At 40.1% G+C, this 20,082-nt stretch overlaps 1 protein-coding gene across 11 annotated transcripts in view; it reads right to left on the bottom strand.

The window, feature by feature from the left end:
* ZNF536 (zinc finger protein 536) overlaps positions 1 to 20,082 on the bottom strand; it is a 551,190-nt gene that overhangs the window by 174,225 nt on the left and 356,883 nt on the right. For 10 of the 11 annotated variants that reach the window (XM_066636754.1, XM_066636757.1, XM_066636763.1 and 7 more), the window contains one exon: positions 17,461 to 19,035. In XM_066636754.1, the coding sequence (XP_066492851.1) occupies positions 17,461 to 19,035 (1,575 nt within the window). Of the gene's footprint in view, positions 1 to 7,208; positions 7,553 to 17,460; positions 19,036 to 20,082 lie in introns of those variants that run through there. The other variant, XM_066636761.1, reaches the window with a different exon arrangement.

Raw genomic sequence — 20,082 nt, 5'->3', positions numbered from 1 at the left:
CCATCCTCTCCCTGCCTCCCTGTCACACGTCCTCCCCACCCTCTCCCTGCCCTCCGCCCGCCTCCCCCCTCCCTGGAATGCCTCCTCTCTGCCTCCCCCCACCCTCCCTTCCTCTCCACTGCTTGGCGGTCCTTGTGACAGCCAGCGCAGGGCTAGCAAGGGCGCTCGCCCAGCTTTACAGCATGTTTGCGACAGTGCACACCTGTGGTAATCTGGCGCGCTCATGGGTTCTGAAATATTCAACCATAGATGTGAATGGAGATAACTCATTTGGGAGCAGAACATTTTTGGAGTGGTAGAGTGCCTGCAAAATCTCTCAGCTTCAGCTCCAACATCCCCATGCAGAGCAGAGAAACATTCCTGTCTGAAACCCTGGAGGACTCCTGCAAGTCTGTATAGTTGATACTGAGGTAGATGGACCACTGCCACGACTCCAGAAACAGAGCCCCTGATCTGAGATGGAAAACCCAGGCAAGGAGACAGGTTGGGGGAAGGGAGTTCTCTCAGCACAGATTCTGGACTCCTCCAGGCTATCTGAACCCTCTGCACAAGAGAAACTTCAGGAGATGGACCCACCACTCCAGTCTCAAACATGGGACATTGCCATTGCTCTTCCCTGCTTTACAGATTCTAAGGCTTCACTTGAGGGCTTTGCAAGAGAGCCAACATCTCCCTAGCACAGTCAGAGCTGATGTCTGTGTCTGGGCTTGTTACCAGGGCTCTCATCTCTGAGAGTCCCTGCTTTAACTAGACCACTGGTCTAGCTTCCAACCCCATCTAGACCAAGATAACTGGTAGTCTGACTCAAAATAAAGCAGTTTCCTATAGTCCTTCCTAAACCTGCTCTTTGCCTCAGACAATGGGGTCACCAATATCAGGACATGAAGATTTTACATGTCCCCCAAAGTCCCTGGATACCATCCATTGAGTTGGAAGGAGTAACATAAAACAGAATGCAACTGGGGATACTGGCAATTGTCAGGATCATATTAGCTATCGACCCATCAATGGTGCATACCTATACCTTCTCACAAATAAGAAGGCAGCTGCCATTTACTCCCATAGAGAAAAAGGAGTAAATGCTGAACACAAGAATGACATCACAGTGTTGGCAATCCTGCCTGCTTGACACTGGGGCAGTTAAGCCTTCATGGACAGTGGTACTGAACCAGTTGGGGCAGCACTGTATGTCTTCAAAGAAAGAGTGTAGAGAACACAAGCCTGCAACTTTAAATCACTCATAGAATTCTGAGCTCAAAATACTTCAATAAGATGAATTATTTCTCAATGGGGGGGGGGGGTCATATAGCTCTAGTTTGCTACTAAATGTTATGTAGAGTACAACTGGGAGAGAATTTGGATGGTTCTGCTCATGTAAGATTTCTGTAGGGATTTTGGAAATTAAAAGAATTTTTCAGTAAGCTCTTCAAATAAACAAGCAACTCAGAGTCTCACTCTTGTCTGAGGTTTTGGAATGTGATGGGACCAAGGCGGGTGGGTGAATATTGCATCTAATATACTCTACAGACCCCTTTGGATATCTCTGTAGTCTTGGCCATCTCAGTTCTCCATCTCCAAAGATCTCAGGTTATTTGACTGGGATGCTTCCCAAACATAATACTTGTTTGCAAGCTTAAGTTGGTAGATGTGTTGAATTTTCTATGTATTACTACTGTTTTCTTGTGCCAGGAAAATATCATTATCCAGCACCCAAACCCATCAGTTAATGATGACTTCACATTTCACAGATAGAAAGCCCCAATGACTACAATTCTAACTCCCACATCAGTTGAAATGCTTTATCGCTGATCTTGCCACACAAAAAAACAGCTTACAGCTAAAGGAAAAACCAGGCAGAAGGAATAGAAGGGCAAGTTAAAGTAATAAGGGGCCCTGCTACAAACTTTATATTTAGGGCTTAGGTCAAGACACCTGGAAGTGAGAAGGGTTTGCAGGTGGAGTCAATGTTAAGGAATTTGCCCAGGCTATAGATGGCACTTTGCCATATAAGGTCCGAGAAATGACAGCAAGAAAAAGCACCACAGGCTTTGAAAGAGGTCTTCTCTAAAGCATTCAATAGGTTACACTGTGCAAAGAAACATATTGCCTTTCCCATCTCTGTGCACCTGTGTGCACCCTCTAGAGGACAGGAGGGCACATTGAATCAGAAGCCCTGCATTAGCATTTGTGCATATGTGTGTGGGTACATGCATAAAGGCAGGTGGAATTAAATACATAAAGATAATCCATATATGAACATAATCAATGTTCTAGATACTGAAAATTCTACTGTAATGCAGTTAGTAAAACAATGAATGTATGAACACCTTTTTGTGCATCTTCTCGACCTGATATATTTAGGGGAGACTACGGCCTTTCTTATTTTCAATTCACTCTAAACTCTGAAAAAATCTACCTCAGGCTTTGCCGAACACAAAAGTGTTCCCAGGTATTCAAACTACAAAAACAAAAATGCACACCCCAGTGCTGTGATTTCCTTCCTATTTACTATTCCCCCAACCCCAAGTCCTATTGAAAGTCTCTTCTAAATTTCTTTTAAAAAAGAGATTACACCAGTACCACTGTGATCCCATCTGCAAGCAGCAATGGCAGCGCAACGCATGAAGCATAAAACACCAAATTCCCACAGACGGCATCTGTCTTACTACAAACAATGGGCCATTATCTTGTAAATAATTCTGATTAAACTCCAGGATTTTCCCCAAACAAACAGAAGGGGAGCTGATGGTGAGAACGTAGCTAGTGAAAATGCCAGTCTCTCTCCTTTCTTTCATGCTTATGCTTAGGGCTGCAATCCATTGGGAAGCTCTCCTGAGCAAGACATTTCAAGGAGACTTGTGCAGGAGACCTTCCAGGTGGATTATGATGCGGATTCTTTGTTCAGTGGACTGGATCATCACCTTCCTTCATCCTGTCCAACAATTTACTTCCCCAGTGAAACCTGTTTTACAGAGACTTGCTCCAAAGGTGGAGATATGGACTTCTTCTCAGTCAACCCCTGAGGCAATAAGGAACTGCTGCTCCCTGCTGCTACCCAGTAAGCCAGGATCCATAGGGATGCTTACTGGGAAACTGTGGGGGAGCAGTGGCAGCAGTGGACCACCATCTTCCCCCAGCACCATTTTACAATTTCCAGATGTCCAGCCCTCCATCCCTACCAGAAGAATAAATTGGATAGCCCAATAGCTGTTGTCTGCTTCCCCGAGACCTCCCAGTAAACCTCCTCATTTTTAACTGTGGTTGGCAGCATGAAGGGGAGGACTCATCAGCTTCCAGGCAGCATGAGGGACTACCTGGCATGTGCACATGCATTCCAAAATATGTCACTGTGGGACTACTGCAGGACTTTTCTGTCAGTTTTGAGACTGTAAAACCCTCAGGGCAGGGATTGGTCCCTTCTTTTGTTGTAAAGCTCCAAATACATTGATGGTGCTACATAAATTATTGTTATTGTTATTATTTAGTAGTAGTAGTAGCAGCAGCAGCAGCAGCATTCCTCCTTAATAGTTAGTGGTCACCTTTTTGCCAACATAAATACTTTCCAAGGTTCAATAATATCTATTGCTGTAAAGATATCTAGAACACTGTTGCTGCTTTGGCACTTATAATGTATCAGTCTAGGATGTGTTAGGTGTAGCACATCCAATTGAAGCCCACATGGGTGGAAGGTGGGGCAATTATGGGTCACTACACGTGTGAGTCAATAAGAGGCCAGGCCCTATACTTACCAGCCACTATCAATTAATTGTAATGCAAGAAGGACAATATGTATATTCAAATGTTACAACATTATCTGTTTGCACCATCTATTTGCACCATGAGAGAGGCTTCTATGCAGGCACAGCAACCAACATTCACATAGCATAAGACATGTAGTCCCACATTCCTCAGCTGTCAGGATGGGGCCGTTGCATCAATTAGAACATGAAGGCATTGGCCTATGTACCCTACTTTAGCACCCCTCCCCCATGGCAAAATAAGGTTTTAGGTAAAGAGAGATTATCGCATTACCTACTGGCTCTCATTCATCTATGTCTGTCATTGATGCCTTCCATATAAACTAGAATTGGCACCAACTTTTCACACAAAGTGAAATTCAGAAAGAATTTCAGGGTTCCTGACAAGTTGAAATGTCTGAGAATTTTCAGGGAAAATTGAACATGTTTCTGTAAGACAAGTTAAATTTATCAATGGGTGGAGGAATTCACCCTTTGAAGGATGAAGAGACTAGCAGTACAAGGAAAACTACACTTCTGCAGCTAGGCCATTGGGCATCTACCGGATGGCAAGCTGCATATTTCCTAACATAATATAGAGATGCCTTAGTGGTAACCATGAAGTGGTAATCTGTTTTTCGTCATCAGTTGGTCATCAGTAATTCAGCATTTTCCGGAGAACACCCCCCCACACACACACACACCAGTATTTCACGTTTTCAAAGTGTGTTTGAGATTTAAAATTTGCAACTTTGCTGAATGCAAAAGTCACTGGCTATAACAGAGATCTGGTGTTCATGAGTTGTTAAAAAATAGGTGGTTCCCTTCTGGTCAATGTATTAGTATACATTTGAAGTTCTAAAAGTGTTCTCGTTAGGTTGCTTTCTGTGAAATCTGTTTTGTACAGATCAGCTTTGCTCTATGTACAGCTAATAATATATTGTTTTGTCCTGTCTGTTGAAGAGTTTTCTTGAACGAGAAAGTCTGTGAAAGTTTGGGCCGATAAAAACCATATTCTTTCTATCTGGATGCAATGAATAACCCAGTGGTACAAATGGAAGCTAGAAACTGCTAACGAAAAGGAACACTCTTGTAAATAATTGTGTGTGTGCGTGTATGAATATCCAAAATGGCATTTAAATTAATGATGTAATTCTAGGCACCTATTATTGAAAGTAACTCACACAGGACTCAGTTGAATGTGCTTTGAGTATACATGCAAGAGAGTGGATTGTATCTCTTGGACAAATACAAATCTAGCCCCCACATGAATGTGTACATGTACTGGATGTCATCACAGTGTCAAACTTTACCTCATGCTATACATCAGTGTTTCTCAAACTATGGGTCGGGACCCACTAGGTGGGTTGTGAGCCAATTTCAGGTGGGTCCCCATTCATTTCAATATGTTATTTTTAATATATTAGACCATGGTATGTGACTGCATTTGGGGAAATGTTACAAAACTATACTTTTAACAAGCTACTATGTTTATTCTTTTAACAATGAAAGTAAATGGTACTGACTCCTGGGTAAGTGTGGGTAGGATTGCAGCCTAGGATTGCTAAAATTTTCCTGCTTGATGATGTCGCTTCCGGACATGACATCACTTCCAGTGGGTCCTGACAGATTCTCATTCTAAAAAAGTGGGTCCCGGCGCTAAATGTGTGAGAACCACTGCTATACATATTATATCTTTAGCTTTAAAATCTAAGTATCCTTAGTTTTACATACCTTTTTGAGTTATATATCTAATTGGCCTCATCTTTGGATCTGAAATATGCTGTGATAAGCATGCCAGGTTCAGCCTAATTCAGAATGTTAATTTGTTGGGGGAAGTAATGGGTTGCAATGCCCTAGCAGCAGCAGGACCTAGGATGTGCAAACAGAGCTGAAGTGTACATTGTCACTGCCACACATGACAGCTGCAAGTTAGTTGTTTCTAGTTTTAAAGAAGTCAATGAACGAATGGCCCTGACCAAAGCATTCATACCTGATATATATAAATGCCAGAACAATGTCTTAGTGATTGCTATATATGACAAAACAAAATCCTTATACAATGGCAACACAGCCTTCACACTAGTGATGCAATTTCAGCTGTATCATTACAGAGTTCAATGTGATGGTGTTGATCTCAAATTATTCTATTCACACAAATATTCTATTGTAGTGCTGAGACAACATTCTGTCACTCTTATTGCCTGTGGGATATAGAAAATGATCTCCTATTTGTGCACAAAAGTGTATGGGTGCAGACCTTTAAGAGTGAATATGTTTTGCTCCAGCTGCAACTTTTTCCTGATTTTTTAACTGTTTTCTTTTTAATGTTATTAAGTTGCTTAGTGAGGGGAAGTGTCATATGAGAGAGAGAGAGAGAGAGAGAGAGAGAGAGAACAAATAATCTCACACTGAGTCTGGATAAATGTTACAGTTATCTCACAAATGCTGTATTATTTCCAGGCATTCCAAAATAATATAATTGTTCTACTAGTGAACTACAGATTTTTCTCAGTATGACACAGAACACTCAAATGTCAGGTCCTGACTCATGGTGTTTGGATGGCATAAACAAAAAACTACCAATATGTTATCTAAAACTGACAACATTCAAGTAAGATAGACTAGCGGGAGAGAGGGAAAATCTGATATTTGGGCCTCAGAGAAAAATCTCAGTTACTAGGAAAACCCCTTGTCTGAGATTCTGGAGAACAACCTCCAGTCAGGTAAACAGTGTTGGGCTAAATGGAGAATAGTCTAGCTTGCATAAGACTGCTCCATCCATGTAGTAAGCTCTTTTAGCATCACCCAGATGTAACCTACAGTACAATCCTAGGCATGTTTACTTCGATCCATGTGTTCACTGGGGTTTGCTCCCAGGAAAGTGTGCATAGGATTTCATCCTTAGAGACTCACATGATTCCCTTAAAATGAAGCAGGAAATGACACTTGTCCGGTTTTTGCATCCCCCTCCCCAATTTCCTCAACTATTGTAATAGAACTCAAGTGTCCCACACAATGGGAAGAAGAATGAGGTGACTCTGGTAAGGAATAGAGTCACAATTTCCACATCACCCACTTTACTACAATTTTAAACAAAGAATAAATAAATCATAAAAGTTTGTGCTATTTTGTATTGTTCTTTGGGGTATGACATGGCAACCTAAAATCAAGCTACGTGATCTTTGGTTTCTGTCAATGAAACAAGAAGAATGTCTCCCTATGATGTGAACTCTAATATACTCCTCTTTAGTTAGCCAATTGTTTCATGATAGAAGAACAAAAAAGTATGTGCTAGTGGCTTTTCACTGTAACAAATCTGTCTTTTTGAAAGAAAGAAATTCCAACCAGTTGCACGGCTCAGTTTTCCTGTAAAAACACCTCAAGCTGGATTCTTGTCTTTCAGCTGATAGGCCAGCACCCTGGCAGTTCTGTTGTTGAGTGAATTAACAAAATGACTCCAAACTATACTAATGGTTAACAGCTTTTTAATTTTATTAGCAACACCAAGATAAGTTATTGAAGCATTGTTTTTAGTATTGTTTTACATTCCATTCAGAAATGACCTAACTTGGAACTCCATATACATTTAAAGATAAAGTGTGACACTTATTCAGAAAGCAACAATTATTAAAACTTACATGCCTTCATTACCAGGAAACCTTAATATATTTTCTAATTACTTCCAACAATACTCTATTTCAAAGCACATGATAACCCAGCAGAAGTTTACACATTTCACTTCAATCACAGGTTTTAAACTGTGGCTGTCAGAGTGCTGTTCATTGAATTTCACTGTCATTTCTTGGTTAATACTGAAGAAGAAGAAAAAACCCAGGTACAATATATTAAACTGGAAGCATTTCTCAAAAGAATATGAAATAAGATAACTACAGTAATGTTTCCTTCCTAAAGTATTACAAAAATTTGAAACTATTTAAAACTCAAGTCGGAATGACAATAAATAACCTTTTAAAAAGGATTTTTCCCACTTGTATGACAGTCCATTCTCTAGACTCATATGCCTAAGTAACAGAACATAGTACAACGCTGTTGATCCTGTATTGCTGCAATCACATGTTATAGTAAACACACATATTAATTCCTACACTTTGACAAATATATAGAAACTCCTCTTTGCTTTAAAGAGTTAACAGCGCAACAGGTAATAACATTTACCCTTAATGATCTAATTGTCTGGGAACATGAGAGAAAAAGCAGCAACTGAAAAATTCAGTAAGATTATACATTTTTACAATAATAAAAGAATATTCCCCCCCCCAAAAAAAAAAACAAAAAAAATTGAGATTGCAAGGATAAAATTTGCTCTTATTTATGTTAAAGGGGAAAACTGCTGTTTTCTTTTTTAAAGTGCTACCAGAATTATGATTAAAAGCTGACACAGGACTGATTTATGGATGCAATTCTACATTGACTAACTTATGGGCAAAGCCAACTAGTTCCCAGGGGAGCTCCACATGAATAACGGGTGCTGAACTGTAGTCTAAAATATTATTATTGGGGCAATTTTTTGTATGCGATAATTGCAATCCCAGCTTAAAGGAGATTGAAATAAGCACTAAGAAGGCTAGCAAACACAAACAGGTACAGTAGAGCCAAGGGGACACAGGATTAGGTCATGTTAGACTAGACTGTAGGCCTAACATAAAATTTTAAACACACAAGAATTACAGTTGCCAGGTCTCCTGTATTTTGGAGAGCTGCCCTTATGTCAGAATATCACAGAGCCAAACAGACTAACAGCCCAATCCTAGCCACACTTTCCTGTAAGTAAGCCCCATTGACTCTAGTGGGACTTACTTCTGAGTAGACATGCATAGGATTGGGCTGTAAGTGTGTCATATTTCAGAAAACAGCTTCAGTGTGTACTCTGAAACTTTGATGCAGTTATCCCATTGGATTTAACTTGTTGCCTTCCTGCCTATCTTCAGATATAGGTAATATATTCCATAATAATGATTAGCATTAACCTACCCATTTGTGTTCAGCTCTTACATACTAGCCACAATATCATGCAGAGTTCGACACATGCACATAAGCCAATGAAATCTATGGGCTTGAGTGCTCTTTGCTCTGCATCAGATTGTAGAGCTGAGAACTATCTGAAGAAATTCTAGGACCTTCTCATTTCCCTGTGAACCAGTGTTGTGAGGGATAAAAACATACTCAGTGTACACACATATAAAAAAATGCCTCATTGACTATGTTTGCACTTTCATAGTTGCACCTTATTGTTGCACCTTATTGTTTGCACTTTCATATTGGATGCACCTTATTGCACCATAGTTGCACCTTATTGTTTGCACTTTCATATTGGATGCTGAGTGGAATGTACTTGTGGAAAGAAAGATGCAGAGAAGAGGGCCTTAAGCATGCTATGAAAGAGCAGAAGGAAAAAAACAACGATGGAAAAGCAAAACTTGTGCATCAGTCTCAGTGCACTCCCTTGCATACAAGATCACAGCTCTTCATAAACTAATCTGGATCAACTGATTTCCTTTTTTTCTCTTCTTACAGTCACCGAAACAGAGGAGAACCCCCAACATACAGAAGGAATAGATGAATAAAGTAAGTACAGAAGGAGTGACTAGAATCTACCTTTTCTCACCACCCTGATCTTTCAATGCCCCTCCTCTATATTACAAGATGGGGAGGTTAAAGGTTGTTAAGGGACAGCTAAACTGCATTAATTTGAGCAACTGTGAAAGTTCACCCTTGGAATGTGTGACAAGAAATGCTGTATTCTTGCTGTGTCCCTTCTGCCATTTCAAGTCAGAGCTGGGGGAAAACAAACTGGGAACAACTGAACAATATAGTATCTGCCTTGTTATAAATGCATAGTCCAATATTATTGTAATGTTAGATGGCCAAATGATCTATTGAACATAAAGATCACTAAGTCAAAGCTCACACACTTAATAATGCAAGGGGTCCCAGTGTGAGATGCAGAAGACGGGGCCCTTAGCTTCTGCTTAGGAAGTCACTGTTGATTCCGACAGTAGCTTTTTGAGCCAAAAATGTGCAGCAAAGGAAAGTAACATAAACAAGGCTAAATGTCAACAGTGTTTGCAGACTTACTGACACCATCCATTTGTTTGTACTGAAATGACTAGCGAACCATTTGGCAAATACAATGCTAGGCACAGACCAGCCCTTTTATCCAGGAGTGCAAACTTCATTGGGCTGCTGGCATTCGACTTAATTAAAAAAGGAAGAAAGCCATATGAGTTTGGTTGGATATTGCCACGCAAATAGCAATGCATTATCCACAACAGCAGCTGAAGCCTTAGGACTCCGGGCCAGGTTCTGTTCACAGCTAACACAGACAAAGACGAGGAGTAACTTCATTAGGAACAAAAGAACTTGCATCAGAATAAAGGCCTGAAGTCACTGGCTGAATGGTAAATGGGGCAATCAAAAAAAGTCTCCCCCAACTAGCAAACAGGCCTGTAAAACAAGGATGTCATTTTGGAAGGGTGGCAATGGGGGGGGGGGAGTTCGGATCATGCATGTCTGTTCCTCTAGGTCTCATCACATTTCGGACCATGTATGATTGTTCCTCAGGGGAACATTCTTCTCTGAACTATGCACTAATGCTATACAATGACTATTTGCAATACACAATTAGATTTGCCTATGTCCTAGGTATGCATGCTGAAGGCACAAATTCCTTTGCTATTAAAACTGGGTTTGACCTGTGTTGATAATATTGCTATGGTTGTAATGAAATTAAATTTTAAAAAAATCAGAACAAATACTCTTCAGAATACAGTTTTCTGCAATCTCAATTCTAAATGTACCAGAAGGGAAGCTGGATCTTACTGAATCTTATCCCCACACTGCACCCTGCAAATACTACACACAGAAATCTGCACTCTTTGAGGCTATTATATCAGTACAGCTTCTCACCCCCCTTCCCCCATTTTGGTTTGCTTAACATACGTGATTAAGAGATCTGGGTATAAAATTTGTGTCACTCTGTTTGATCCAAGTAAAGATATTACTAGCCATAAGCTTTTGAAATGAAACCTGAAATGGTGCTCCTCCTGAAAATCCTTGACTATTTTCTACAATGGCTTAAAACTGAAGTGAAGGAAAGACATCCTTCATTCTCCTTGCACATAGAATTAACTATCTGAAAATTTGGGACACAGTAAACAATTTACAAGGGACACTCAGGGAAATGAAGAAGAGAGGCACAGACTAGCACAGACAGACTTTTGGAGTCCAGGTGCACAAAAAGCCTTATGAAGGGTTTTGCCCTAGGTAGTTGGGAGAAAGAAATAGATGGATGATGTAAGGAGAATATGGTTTTATTTGTATAAGCTTCTGAGTGCAGAATAGCCCTTAACTAAACTATGTTGGCTCCCAACTACAATAGCCCATGATGAACCAGTTGTGTGCATCTGTCACTGTCATGCACAAGAGTTAGCTTTTGGCACACTGCACTGCCACAAACATCAGTTGAGTATTTGTGGCATGTCAGAAGCAAAACCTTGCATGTCATCCAGGACACATGCCACTTATATGGACTAGTGGGCCTGGGCATTACAAGTCAAGATTGTGTGTGTGTATGTCTGCGTATGAGAGAGAAAGACTACTGCACATCCAGAGGTTTGTAAGAATAGGACCTTAGAGAGATAACATTTAGAGGTATATCCCCTCTTCCCTTCAAAATATCCAAGTTCTGAATGCCAATTCATATTATTAATTGAGGAGGTAACAACTAAGTTAATTGCTTGTCTTCACTGAACAGCAGTGGTGTAGCTAGAGGGGGTTCAAAGCACTATGTTTTGCAGGGACCCTCACTGTGGCGTGAAAGCAGACCCTCCCCCTCTGCTCCATTTTGCTTCCACCGCTCGGAATGGCTCTGAAGGGGAGGGTGAAGAGCCGCTTGCACACTGCGGTAAGACTCCCTGCAAAACTTAGTGCTTTGCACCCTCTCTAGATACTACACTGCTGAACAGTACTTTCCTTCACATGATGAAAGAGGTCTGTCCAGGAATGTTAAGCTGTGATACGCATTCATACAACCAGGCTGCCAGGATGGTAGCCATTACCACATGATAAACATTGTCTTGTGAATTTGCCCTGAGACTTGAAGGAACTGTCCTGAATTAAATTATCTAATCTGCTAATGGAAGGACATACAGGAATGCTTCAGTGACTTCAAAATGGCATCAGGGTATTTCAAGGAATTCAGATAAACTCAACATGGAATAAAGTACACTTGAAGCTTTTTAGCAGAAACTAGTAGCCAGATACTAGGTCTAAACATTATAATTTATAGTTATGATTACATTTCTAAGGTGGTAGTTCAATTGTTGTTCGAATAAAATCAATGTTGTTCTAGCAAAGTGCATATTCACCTGTAACACAGAGAAGCCTATGAGAGACCAGATACCCACTCATTGGACAGGCCTTTCTATATTAGAACACTAAATTCATATCTGTTAGAGAAGGCCAAAGGCTTCCAGAAATAACAGTGACGGGGTCTATTTTAATAGCTTTCTTTCACCTAGTCTGGCTATAGTGGTTAACAAAAATTAAACATGACAGCAGGCATCAAAGAAGGCTACTGATTTAGAACATATCTCTTTTCTGAAAATAAAGTCACATTTCATATTTCTGTAGCCCTCTTCATAAACTTTACAAGGTGCTTTGTATGCACTGATTAACTTAACTCTATAATTAACTCCAGAACATTTAATTAAGGCCAGTAAATATTGACATACCAATATGGTAGAGAAAGGTTGAAATCAGATACTAAAATCACACACCATGACTATGACAAAGTCACAGAGCAAAATCACTTTAAATGGAATGAGGTCATTGGGTTGGGTAGTTGAAAGTTAAGGTCAGTTCACACACACAAAAGGACACAGTACAAACTGGATTCAAACAGATTTCTCTTGCACCATTATGGGTATCATGATGTGATTGTTTCACCTCCCACAGAGTTTCATGCTACTCAATGTGTGAAATATGTGCCATATGTATTATGCTTGAGCCTGATGTTCTAAACTTATGAACAGTCTTATATTATCTCTAAATCACTTGTATTCATAGGAGGCAATTTGACAGTCCATACCATAGTGGTGTCTTAAGTCAAAAAGAAAAACAATGTACCATAGAGGGAAAAGTATCAATGGTAAGCCAATTAACAGCCCAATCCTAAACTGTCTGGAACCCAGAGAAGCAGTGGTGTCAAAATGGCTACTGCTGCATCCTATAGGTGCTGCAGCAGCTGCCGAAATCTCCTTGGGGGAAAGGCGCAGGCTCCGCAATGGGTCTACTCCAGTTTGCACTGGTGATTTTCCAGGGCAGACAGGAGGAACTCAATTTCGGGCTTTGCAGTCTGACATGGAGCATAGGATCTGATGGAGCAGGGTTCCACCAGTCCCATCCCCAACTCATATAATTGTATAAATGTATGTACACTAGCAATACATTTGCCATTATACAATGTGAATGTACCCTAATGCAACCATACCTAGAATGTTGCTCATAGCAATGGTATAGGTGAATGTATGGGATGATTATGGTCTCTACAAACAGAAAGTTTGTTAAATGTGGACACTAAATCTTATGTCATAGCTTAGTGGGAGAATCCACATGCAGAAGATCCCAGGTTTAATATCTGGCATCTCCAGGCAGGTTGAGAAAGAGTCTCTTGACTGAGACCCTGGACAGCTACTACTAGTCACTAACTGCCTGAGAGTGAACTAGATGAAACAGTGATTTGACTTGGTCTAAGGCAGCTTTCCATGCTCCAAGAGCAGTAGAGTGAATGATATCTTGAGAGACTAGCAGCCGCAGTTTTTTCAGCTAGGAGTTGGAAGGGATTGACTGAAGTGGTGGATGCTAATTCAAGAAGGAAGGTGACAAATGCAGCATAACTATTAACAGAGCATTCCTACTGACTGTCTCATCATCACATACATACTCGGTGAATGATTCACATTTAACACTCATAGTGACAATGAGGTAACACAAAATGTCAGAAGTAAAGTAAAACTATTAAGGACTATAATCTCAGTTACTTGTTATCTAAACTACACTAAGGCATTACCACCACTGGGTGAACAGATTCTGCTCACCATTATGTGCACATGTATATTTTAAGCAGGACTGTAACCAGGGTCACTTTAACCATTACATACCCATTAAGCTTACAGTGAAAGTGCTAAGCACTCTAAAATGTGTAAGAGAACATCCTTTTCACCACATCCACCCTGGAAATACATATGGTGGAGAGAGGGGCCCACACATCTCTGGGCAGAATATACACAGAGAAAGACAAAAGAAGAGATATGTGCCCTTCCCATGCATTTCAGGTACACAATGGGTATACAACAGCAGTTAACTTTGAGAAGGTAGAGGACAACTGAATAATGATGATCCATTTATAACATGGTTTCATGCACTTTCAACCATTGTGAAAGGCTGCCAGCAGACAAGTGGAACACTTAAGATTACTTAATAATTCTGCTTTTCAAAGAGGGTGTAATACTACCATACCAGGATGAGATGTAAACGGGTGGTAAGACATTGGTCCAAACTGTTTAAAATAGTAGGTTTGGAGGGATAGGAAAGAGGAAGGCTTCACTTGCAATTCCTCTTATAAAAAGAATGCTAACAGAGCAGGCCAAGCTAGTAAGATTCCTCTTTCATGCATCTCAGTGAAAAGGAACAGCTCGTGAAACTTTCATGAATGTGATAATTCAAGAAATTAATGTTGAATCATTAGAAAGATGGAAACTGAACCATTGTGAATTTGTTTTCAAATGCAATAATAATGATGATGAGGTATAGATAAATAGAATTCTGGGAAATCGATAGTGAAACTTTTCATACAGTCTATTCCTGAAATTCAGAAGTTTAAATGTGAGATTTTTTGAGAGCAGCCATCTTTTCAGAATCACAAGCCTGGATAGCTATTAAAAGGAGGGAATGTGGGACTTTTAATTTGCATAACATTAGCAGCTGTCAATATTTTTCAAACTGTCAGAAATCCCATAGTGAGGCATTTTTATTATTTTTTTGACAACTTGGAAAATATTCTTTGCACCCCATAGTTACGGATATGGAACTCAGAACGACACAGTTTTCAGTTCTGAGCCATTCTGCAGATACGTTTGCACTCTGTAAGTCCAGATGTATGCACAGCCTTACTAAGCTCATTGGAAAAGCACATCTCTCTGACCTGACATGGTGAATTTCAAGTGTCCAGCGGGGCGTGTTTGTTCAGATCAACAACAGTTCTTATAAGTGAACATGTGATTGCCCTCAATTTATGGTTTGCAGATGTACAGCAGTAGGAAAAACACTACCTCTCTCGCTTTCCCTGTTTCATTTCTACACCTAGGTCTTAAGAACAGTAGAATGTAAATAGGGGGGAAACCACCCTTGAAGCAACTTTCTCCCTATATTTATTATTTGATTTCTTTTGACTTCTTCCAAATAGACCTTTGCCTTGACTCAAGAAGATCCAGTTTAGTAATTCAGGGATATCACATTCTCTTGAATAAACATGACGGGGTATTTTTGAGTTAGGCAAAAAATACCTGTGCGTGGCCTTGATTTGTGGCAAAAAGTTGAGAGGTGTGGCATTACTCTCACTACCCCCCTCCCCACCAAACACAAGCTGCTTTAAGCTGTTTACTATGCATTTCTTTCCCTTGGTTAATTTGCTCACCCTGATCTTAGGCTGTGTGCTTCCACTACATCCTAACCAAGACCACGTTGACATAGCAGTCTGCAACTGAGGCATTATATCACAGTTCATGAAGATGTGCTAGCACAGTATTGTCTTTCCCATCCTAAGTACTGCAAGACTAACACAGTTGATCTTAGAATCACTCATCTATCACCTTTTCACGTTTACACCTAGAATTGTAAAGTATGGCTATTAAAAAAAACCTATGTTTACTAATATGCATACTGTATAACCATCAGAAGTCTGGGATTAGAGTTTAAGAATAAGATTTCAAATAATTTTGAGGTGCCAAGGTCATGTGCCATTAATTAGTAGTGCAACAGTACAATCCGCTCGTTAAGGGAGCTATTTCATTTTATATTGTCACTGCAAATTATAAATTCTTTTAAAAAAATTCAGTTTGTCATTTCAGGTGCAGCTCATTCTGTTCTTGAAAACTATAGAGGATGATCTGAAAAGATGGATTAACACAGATCCATTCTCTCCAAAGGGTAATTTTTGATGTCTCTTTGTACTGAATGTCACATCAAGGGAAGTTTTGTGAAGGGGTTCAGGAAGCACTGGAAGCCACAGGTTCAGTATTTGCTGCTTGCATGATGATGGGTTTATAGCAGTCAAAAGGAGAAGATGGTTAACTAAAACACAAGGTAACAGAAAAAGGGGTTTGATAGAGTAATCCTCTGCATTGGTGGCAGAGCTGGAGGGGGGCGGAGCAGCCAGTGTGGCAGGGAGGCTCAGCGTGGGGGGGCAGGTGGCCCCTCCCTTCAGAGCCATTCCCAGCGGGGGGAGCCGTATGGCTCCGTTTTGCTCCCCCTGCTGGGAATGGCTCCGAAGGGAGGGGCCGCCTGCCCCCCATGCTGAGCCTCCCTGCCACACTGTCTGCTCCGCCCCCTCCAGCTATGCCACTGCTCTGCATGCCTACTTGTAAGTAAGTGGGAGAGCCAGAACTCAATGGGACTTACTCCCATGTAGGTGTATATAGCATTGCCAAAAAGGCAGCCATGTTTCTCCTTCTATACATGATGGTAGTTGCAGTCACCAGTACGAAGCTACAGGTTTCCAATACACAATGCTTTGGACCAACTATGAAAAGTAACTTTACAAATGCAGTGGTGACAGTAATGTCCATCACATGTTGAACCTCTTCACCTAAAACAACTGTTTACTGAAGATAGCCTAGATGATATAACCTGCCATTTGGTGATTCAAAAAATCATTGTCTGTTGGGAAAAAGTTACTCCAGCAAATTGACTAAAAGACTACGAGATGCCTGTGTTTTTAATTTAAATATGTGCAGCAATCATATTAACTAGGTGATCTGGTACTTGTACCAAATCATTTCTAGTAGGGAACTGAATATATTACCTTGTACTTGGAAATACTGAAAGGTTACTGTTGTATGAGTAACTTTGGAATGCCCTGTAAAATGTAATCACAAATATAATATAGTTGGAATAGCCCACTGCCTTTTTGTTTGATTTCTACAATGCTGAGCAAATTCAATATGTCCTAATTCAGCATAAGGAAGAAGTTTGGGAAAACAAGCTAAGCTGAGGCTTGGCAAAGCATCCAGTGTTTTTCCTCAGTTCAAATGCTGAAAAGTTTGCAAGTTACCACGTCAGTTTAAAAAATAAAATAAAATCAGATTGATAAAAAATGAAACAGCAGATGTCCTGATATCCACATATCATAAGTAAAAACTTCTTATACAACTGCTAATCTAATTAAAAACTACATGATGTTATTTAAAAACAAAAACAAAAAACACCTGGCCTGGACCACATATAAAGGCCACATACGGTTGCATGAAACACCATTGATTTCAACAGAGGTCCATGCTTTGTGACGAAGTCCAATTTTGTCCCACAGCTTCTGAACATTTTTGAAAGCCAAATTTACTAACAACCATGATTAGGCATATTCAATGATTTTGTGTGATTTTTTTTTTCTGAAATGGTCTGAAAGAAGGGTTCTAAAACTTACCACACAAGTCAGGTCTCTTGATACATCCACTACTTCCTGTGCTACTTGCAAGTCCATTAAAGGCTGCTAAGCCATCAGAGCTGTAGGCTCTTAAGACTGACAACATGTTCACTTGCTTCTCCAGGAGCTGTGGACTTGGTGCTTGTTCAGGTTTCATTGAACTTTGTGCAGCTTCATGGGAGGAAAGTATATTCTGACTGTGCCACTGCTTTTCAGAAGCTGGTGGCAATGGTGATAACAGTCCTTGTGATGTTTTTGAGGCAACAGAGCCTTGTATGTTTTCCCCTCTGTCACTGCCATCTTTAGTTAGATTGGGCAGCTGTTTGTTCGTAAGATCGGATTCTGCTTCAATGTCCTCATCATCCATGGTTTCCTCCTTAGATGATTCCATATCTTCAGATGAAGCGATGTCTGAGAGGTCATCAGTAGCACTTTTATTTACAGAGTCAGAAAGCAGCATGGTTGGATCATCTTCAGACTGTATTTTTATGTCATTTTCATTTGCGGTGCAAGAATTTTGTGCTCCAGTTACTCCAGAATACACTCCAAATTGCTTGTAGAAATCTGCTGCAAAATTACAAAAGGTGGAATCCATGTGACCAGGCCAAGATGTATTCTTCTGCTCTCCTGGTGCGTCTTTGGGCCCTTGGTTCATTCTTTCAGAAGCTGAGTCCATTTGGCCAATCAAATTGGAAACTGCAGCATCTTTGTTGGTCTGTAAGGAAGGTGGGAGCAAGCTGGCTTTATTTGCTGATGCAATGCCCTCCCTGGGTTGGTCTTTACCATTTCTGGTTGTTCCTAAAACACTGTCTTTACGCTTGGCTTTGCCTAAGTGGTTGGCTTGGAGGTGAAGAGCCATTAATTCCATAGATGATGTGGTAAAGGAACAAAACAAACAGCCGTGCCAAGCAATATTGTCTTGGACAGTAACTGATGATCCTGGAAGACTGGCTGCGTCTGGCCTCACAGATAGGTCAAGAGGTTCATACTGAGATTTTTCTGTTTTTCTCTGTTTACTGGAATTTTTTTCCTCACCACTCTCCGAACTCAGAAGTTTTGTGGAAAGGCAGTCAGCCAGGACTTTATCCTTCATTTCTTTTTCTTTCTTCAATGAGCTGAGGACAAAGTTGTCCATGAAAGCTTGCAGTGATCCTTGGAAGTTCACTCCGTTCCCCACCATGTTGTGATAAGCTCTGCTTAGTTCAGAAAAGCGTGTCCCTTTGGAAGATATGTCAGAACCCTTGATACTGTCCGACGATACTTCTGAAGACATGCCTATTGCATGTCCTGGATGATCTCCTGAAGAAAGCATTCCTGGTGACCATTGTTGAGATCCCATACTGCTTCGGAAATCTACACCAGGAAGACCCTTGAAGGCTCCCCTCAGTACATCAGGTCTAATGAACATTGATCCTTTATTTGATGCTTCTTCTTTGTGTTCTTGACTTTGAGAATGGCCAGAGAGTGGTCCAGCTCCATTCTGTCGTTCCCGGTGGTGTCGTTCCAAGTGATATTTGAGTGATGCAGACTGAGTGCCAGCATAATCACAGTGGGGACACTTGTAAGGTTTCTCACCTGCAAATATCAAAAGACAAATAGGTACATTAAACTGAGTTACTGGAGGGGGGGGGGGAACCACCAACCTCTATCTAAAACAATAGCAGTTCAAAACAACAAAACTATTTGCCATGAATTATTTTTCTAATGCCTATTTCTTTCTTAAAAGATAATTAACAGTTTTATGTTTTTATTTTTTAATGGCTCTCAAGCAACTCAAGACTGATGCACCATAAACACAGTTAGCTATCTTTTCCTTAACATAATATGTTAAAACTGCTGCAGAATTAAAAGCTATGATTATGAAAATGAAGCAAAACTATTCTACCACAGTGATCATTAAAAGTACAAGCAGGGGGGAGCAAAGGGGTAAAGAGAAAGACCAAGTCTGTAACAAATGGATGACTACAATGTTTTTGTGTATACAATTGCACTAAAATTTGTTTAAATTATACACATGGAAACCATTTTTAAACCTAAAATTTTTATGGCACTGTTACGCAAGACTGAAATGAATGATTTAAGTCTTGCTCTGCAGTAAATCATGGATATAATTAGCAAATGGCATTCTGCACAAGTAATTTATCATTATTTGGAGGGCACCATTCCAGAAGGATTCAAAGATCTGCAGACCTGCTGCATTGTTTCCAAATAAAGAACTATAAATACAGTTTCTATAAAATATTAATACCATTACAGTGCACTGCAATCTCATCGCGTAAAGACATATACTTAAGATAAAAGGTAGTCAATAAAAATTAAAGAGAAAACGAGTAATAAAAAGGTACAAAATATATTTAGTTTCTGTGTTCTGTGTTTGAAATTAACATTATCTACTAGTTTTTGCAGTGTTTTAAATTTGCACTAATGGTACCTCTAATGCTCCAGTAGTAAAATGTGTAATTTACCTCTAATAAGCACTTTTCAACAGAGTAAGGATTGGCTTAAATAGTATTCTAAAACATATAAGATGATTCTCATGAATTAAATATATATTTCTAATTCAGTGCTAGGCTTGTATGGCTCTTTCTTGATTTAGAAGAACTCTGGGTGGCACAGCACATA

Source organism: Tiliqua scincoides, chromosome 9, assembly GCF_035046505.1.
Source record: "Tiliqua scincoides isolate rTilSci1 chromosome 9, rTilSci1.hap2, whole genome shotgun sequence".
Taxonomy (NCBI): domain Eukaryota; kingdom Metazoa; phylum Chordata; class Lepidosauria; order Squamata; family Scincidae; genus Tiliqua; species Tiliqua scincoides.
This window is presented reverse-complemented; position numbering and strand designations above follow the sequence as displayed.